This window comes from Aptenodytes forsteri, unplaced genomic scaffold, assembly GCF_000699145.1.
Source record: "Aptenodytes forsteri isolate BGI_AS27 unplaced genomic scaffold, ASM69914v1 Scaffold349, whole genome shotgun sequence".
In the NCBI taxonomy this organism is placed as follows: Eukaryota; Metazoa; Chordata; class Aves; order Sphenisciformes; family Spheniscidae; genus Aptenodytes; species Aptenodytes forsteri.
Window position 1 is genome coordinate 4,529,678 of NW_008794452.1, and position 6,036 is coordinate 4,535,713.

The 6,036-nt window shown below is 61.7% G+C and overlaps 1 protein-coding gene across 1 annotated transcript; it reads right to left on the reverse strand.

Annotated features, from left to right (window-relative positions):
* Positions 1–317: 317 nt before the first annotated feature.
* Positions 318–1,836, reverse strand: CHST3 (carbohydrate sulfotransferase 3). Its single transcript, XM_009290547.1, has 2 exons — positions 1,700–1,836; positions 318–1,548 (listed from the first exon to the last, which is right to left on the reverse strand). Exons 1-2 carry the CDS (start codon positions 1,834–1,836, stop codon positions 318–320), a joined length of 1,368 nt encoding a protein of 455 aa, XP_009288822.1.
* Between the last annotated feature and the right edge of the window lie 4,200 nt (positions 1,837–6,036).

Consider the following 6,036-nt stretch of genomic DNA (forward strand, 5'->3'; position numbering starts at 1 on the left):
GGTGCTTGGCCCCATCACCCTCCGCTCACCATCCTCTTCCTCAGTGCAGCCCCCGAGATGGGGAGGTGGCCCCAGCACCGAACTCCCCGCCACCCCTCACCCTTGCGATTTCCCCATTCCTGAAGAAATTGTGTAATTCAGGCTCTCCAGGACCCCGAGGTCAGCTCTGCTGGGATGCTCTGGTTCCCGGGGCTGCCGCTTTCCACCCGGCAGCAGCAAGGAGCATCTCCGGGAGCGGGGACCCCCAGGTCTCCTCCGGGCCGGCTGGGAGCGCGGCCGCAGCCCCTCGTTCACCCCCGCCGCCTTGCCTCCCGCCGTTACGTGACCCAGGAGGGCTGTGCCTCCTCCAGCAGGCTGAAGGAGCGGTTAGCCAGTGCGGCAGGGCTGCCAGCCAGCTTGTAGCCGAAGAGGCGCATGGCTGGGGCGCAGGCGTCCTGCACCACCTGTGCCAGCTTGAAGGGGATGCTGAACCTCCACTTCTCGAACTGCTCAGAGGAGTTTTTGCGGGTGGAATAGACGCCACTACTGTCACGGGGCGCCTGTGTGTTTTTGCCAATCCACTCCTCCACCTGGGGGGTGAGGGGGAGCCCGGCAAAGCGGTACATCTCCTCTGCCTTCTGCAAGGGCGCCCGAGCCACATCCTCGTAGCGTACCAGCATGTAGCGACCCCGCAGCCACCCCGGTCGCCGCAGCCCCAGCTCGGCCGACAGACGGATGCTCTCGCAGTTCCCCCGCAGCCGCTGCACCTCCTCCTCGTGGAGGGGAGCTTCCCCTTCAGACGCCCACTTCTTCCAGGTCTCGTACTTGCCAGAGAAGGCCACCATGCGGGAGGCCAGGACAGCCCGGGGGTCCCGCACCAGCTGGATGATGCGCACATCCAGCCGGGGGTCCTCCACCAGCGGCTGCAGGAACTCCAGCTGCCGGATGCGCACCGTCTTCAGGGCCACATGCTGCTTGCGCCGGCATGCCTCAGTGGCCAGGGTGATGTTGAGGGGGCCGCAGCGGCGGTTCTTGCAGTGGTACTTCTCGAAGACCTTCTTGGTGCTGGGTGTGCAGACGGGCTCCTCGCAGAGTGAGCGGCTCGAGCCTCGCCGAAACATGAAGGGCGTCAGGTGGCCCTCAGGTGCCGGCGAGATGAAGCTCTCCAAGATGTAGAGGTCACAGAGGAGGAGCTGCTTGAGGACGTCCCGATAGACCAGGGCCGAGCCCACCGCGTTGGCTCCCCCCGGCTCGAAGGTCACCATCCTCTCGATGTGCCAGAGGGGCTCGAAGAGGTAGAAGATGCTGCCTTGCTGGTTGAAGAACTCCCCCACGAAGGAGGAGCCGGTGCGGGTGGTGGCCATCAGCAGGACATGCCGCCGTGGCCCAGGGTCGCCATCGCCCGCCAGCTGCAGGGTGACGTTGCGCAGGTGGGACCTCAGCTGGGAGAAGGCAGCGTCCAGCTCTCGCAGCGAGGCCAGCGAGCCATTCTCGGCCAGTGCTGGGCTGGCCTCCGTGCCGTTGGCCTCCGCCAGCGCCTGTGGGGACTGCTTCAGCTTGTCCGACACCCTGTGGGGAGACCCAGCCCAGCCTGGAGGGGAGCAGGACCACCCCTGCGTCCCAGTAGGGTGTTTTGGGGGGCTCCTGCTGCAGAGGAGCTTGGGATGTGGGGGAGAGAAAGGGTTAAAAGCATAGGGTGGCTTAGGTACCCGCTCCCTACCTGGAGATGAAGTTGTTCTCCTTCTCGATGATGACGAGGCCGACAACAAAGACCAGCAGGACGGCATACTTGCTTCTCATCTTCAGGCAGTGCAGCAGCTCCCAGAAATCCTGAGGCAAAGCACGTCGGATCTCCATGGGGGGGACACACAAGTCCCTCCTGCCCGCTGGGGAACTGTCCTGGGCTAGCCGCCTGGCATCCTCTGCCCCACAGGCCCTGCCTGGGGCGGCCCTGCCTGCGTGGAGAAGGAGGGTCAGCGCAGTGGTAACTCTCTGCAGGCAGGGTGGAGCAGGCAGGGGTCAGAGGCTGACCCTTCCCACGAGGGACAACCAACAAGGTCTTGACAAGAGCAGTAAAAAAGGGGGGGCTCCTCCCTAGAGCTCCCATCCTGCCTGCGAGGAGCAGCTGCCCGAAGACCCCATTGGCCGCTCCCCCTCCTTCCTGAAATACATCTGCCCGACAGAACCCCTTCCCATGCCTCTGCTGGCCACCCCTGCCAGCCCTGAAACCCAATCCCTGCTGCCCCAACAGCTGCCTGCTCCCTGCCGGCCAAAAACCTGCTGATGGCAGCAAAGATCCCCCTGGTTGCGAGAGCAGCTCCTCATCCCAGTCCACAGGGCACTGTGGCACTCAGCCTCTGGAAAGAGCTACTTTTGGGGAGGGTTGCAGGCTCTGCCGTAGGGCCCCGGCGTGGGGCTGCACGGCTTCCGCCTTCCAACAGCACGGCAGCGGTGGCTGCTCAGACATGAAAATGAAACTCAGAGGGTTTCCAGGAGTGACAGCAGCCCGGAAAACACTGCTGCTGCTGCCAGTCCCTCTTGAGCAGTAAAATGCTCTTGGAGGCTTTTTCCGAAAAGAAAAAAAAAACAAATGATGGTGCAGCCGCTCGGTGCGGGATGCAAAACCCACCGGGAGACTCAGCATCCCCCCAAGCAGAAAAGACCACCCCCCCCCCCCCCCCAGCAGCCCTTGCTCCTCCTCCCAGCGCTGACGAAATCGGGGTGATGGTGGGAGCTGCTCTGAGTTGCACCAAACCGATGTCCCAAGTGGGACATAGTGGAGATTTTGGGGGCCAAAGCCGGCCATTTGAACCCCGAGGCAGGTCCCCAGCAAATTTACACACGTAGGGCTTGCTGGCACCTGCTACCTGGCCGCTGGTTTGCACGCCTGGCGTCTGGCCGGCCACGTGGGTGATGCTGTTTGCTCATCCTGCTTTCTTGGCCAGACTTCCGGTGACTCAGGGAAAGTCTGTTTAGATTTGGTTTGGCTCCTGCCAGCGTGACCCCAGCAACCCGTCCCACCCCTTCTTTCAGGGGTGAAGGGGTCCCAGCACAGCCCCGTCCTTTGGGGGGCCCCCAGGGTTTGCCAGAGGGGAGATGCCCTGGCCAAGCTGCGGTACCCACAGTCCTCGGCAGGGTGTGGAGTGGGGAAGCCCTGCCAGGCATTGCATCACGCCCAAACCTCCTCAACGCCGTCCGTGGCCAAAATGTGCATTTTTTGGTGTTGCTCACTGTATGCCCCTCCTGCTGGGAAGGGGGACAGCCTCAGAAGTGCAGGCAGGAGGAGAGGGACGTGCCCCGTGGCCAGGGCAGCATCGCAGCCCGCCCAGTCCCTAGCCCTCTCTGCGGGAGGACCAGGATTTTCCCGGCTTGAGCAAACCACTCAGCTCCAAGGGCTTGGCTTTGCGCCGTCTCCTTCCCAGCAAAAGCTGCTAAAAAGGAGACACCACCCCCACACACGCACCCAGGAAACCGGTGCTTCGGTAGGATGCAGGGACCCCACAGAGACCTGGCAGCTCCCGAGCCCCCTTGGCTCCCCCCTTCCCCCTGCGGCGAACGGCACCGACATCCCCCCACACACGTATGTGTATGTATTTAACAGTCCTGTTAGTTTAGTTTGTCAGCACGCCGCTCCTCGGGGACAGGCTGGCAGCCGGGATAGGTGCCTTTTGCCACCCGAGTCCCCCCTGCCCCAGGTCCTGCTCGGTGCCCCTGCGATGACGGGACTTGTCGGAGTATTTGAGCAACCAAGAGAATAAATAAAACATACAAAGCCCTCGGCGTGCAGCCGCGTCTCTCAGCACCCGGCAGAGGCACCGGCTTTGCCACTGCAAAGGACTTTTGGGTTTGCGGCATCCCGGGGAGTGGCGGCGGGGGGGTGGGCCCCCCCCCCCCCCCCCCGCTTTGCCACTGCAAAGGACTTTTGGGTTTGCGGCATCCCGGGGAGTGGCGGCAGTGGTCTGCATCCCTGCCCTCACCTCCCTGGTGCAGGGGACCGTCCCCTCGCTGCCCCAGAGCACGCACACGGGGGGGATGGCATGCAACTGCTTGCTCAGACAAAATCCCTGGGCAAAGCCAGCCCAGGGTTTTCCCCCTCTAATGTCCCCAGACCACAAACGATGCACAGACCAGGAATTATTCACAGGGATGACACAGAGAGCCATTTCCAGCAGCACTGGCAAAAACCCTGATTCACAGGCCCAGGGCAGACATAATTTGTTAAATAAACAGCCAGCTGCAAACGTCTTGCCTGGGACCCGCAGGGTGGTGGTGACAGGCGCGGGGGCCCTTGCAGGGCTGAGCCTTGGGACTGGGGGACACACGGGGTGACCCAGTGAGGCTGCTCGGCATCCTAATGCTCTTCCTCGCTGGGGCCCATGAGGCGCAGCCCGGCCGGGGCAGCGAGCAAGCCACAAGCGTCCCTTTGTGAGCAGGAACAGAGGGGCTCTGTGCGCCCCGCGTGCTCCCATCTAGCTGCCTGCCGGGGCTCCGCTGGGCTGGGAGGTGCAGGAGGGCGCAGGGACGGCTCCCCACTGCTGCGAGGAGAGGTAACGGGATGCTGCTACCACCAGCGCCCACTCCCAGGGGATGCGCGCCCACCAGTGTGAGCAGATGGACAAACAGACATCATCTCCAGTGGTGGCAGGCAGCAGCTGGCCAACACTCTCTTCTTACTCTGCACATCTCAAAGCAAGGTGGAATAATTTCCATGAGCACTACACTGAGACGCCCCAGAAAGCGGCACACGCAGCTCATGGGAACTCCCCTGGAGCTGCTCCCTGCCTTTTCCCATCCCTCAGACTGGAAATGCTTTTCATTTCAGCAGGGACGGCTACAATTCCCACTGTCGAGATGATAAAAGGCTGTGCGGATTTCCCAGCTGAGTCAAAGCAAGCAAAGGGGCTTTTTCTTTTGAGTGGTGGTGGGGGTTTTGTTCCCATGCAAAGCTGCTCGTGTGGATATCTGCCACTACTAGCAAGTTAACTTAACCCTGCCACAGCAAGAAGGAAGGACAGAGGGAAGGACTTGGAGGTGCCAAATTATTCAAGTCTGCTGCAGTGCTCGCTGGTGGGATGGATGCTCCCACGGGTGCTGTAGGCAGGGTGAGAAGAGTAGCATAGCCCCAGGACAAGGACTCTGAGGCCCTGCGGCGAGAGGGAGGAGGGAAGGGATGCCCTCAGCACCCTTCTGCAGGGCGTTTCGCCTGCCCCAGGAGAGAGGAGTGGGGGTTTTTGGCCTCCCCAGGGAGGGAGCTGGGAAAGGGAGTGTCTTTTACGAAGACTTGGGGCTCTTATCCCCCTCCTCCGGCTGCCCCAAACACCTACCGGGTGGGATCCAGGAAAGGAAAGATGCCTGCGGGCTGGCGGGGGAAGCCAGCTGGAGGTGCGACTGGATGAAGTCACATTTTCCTCTGGTGACTCAACAGGCAACAACTGAGCTCCCAGACAAGGAACGGCAGCAAAGCACCTACTTGCAAGCTCCCTCCCTGCCCAAGATCCCTCTGTCCATCCAGCCCCCCGTCTGCCCCTGTGCATCCCTGCCGGGCTCCTGGGAGAAGGAGCCTGTGGGGACCTGCGGCTGAGATCGCTGCCCCCGGAGTAATTCCCTCTGCCATGCTTCGCTTCATCAGATTAACAGGGGCATTGTGAGCCAGCAAAACACAGAGGTGGAACAACAAAGAGATAAGGTGCACAGGCTTATCTGCTCTCCCCGCTGCTCTTTGTCTGCAACCTGGGGAAAAAAAAACCAACCACCCTGAGCTCCCTCTGTATTTACTCTATCAACTATTTCCGCTCCCGACTTCCTCCCGAGGCTGGCCTTGGGAAATGCGCCACCGGCACTTCCCTCTTTGCTTTCATCTCCCAGCAATTTTGATCCTGCCCCTGGCTCCTGTCCAAGGCATGGCACAAGCGCAGCACTGCTTCGGTTTGCCCCCCGGTGCAGCTAAAGAGGCTGCCCGGGCAGGTATTTTTTGCTTAAAACCATGTGTATTCAAGCTAAAAAAAAGGGGGGGGGGGGGGGGGCCATCCCCGCAGTGGTTTAAAAAGTCGCTTAGTA

Excerpts from the sequence above, each read along its gene's own strand:
- CHST3 (XM_009290547.1), bottom strand. The coding sequence starts at position 1,836 with ATGGAGATCCGACGTGCTTTGCCTCAGGATTTCTGGGAGCTGCTGCAC. Across the intron at positions 1,549-1,699 it reads GAGAACAACTTCATCTCCAG|GGTGTCGGACAAGCTGAAGC; the intron begins GTAGGGAGCGGG and ends GTCTCCCCACAG.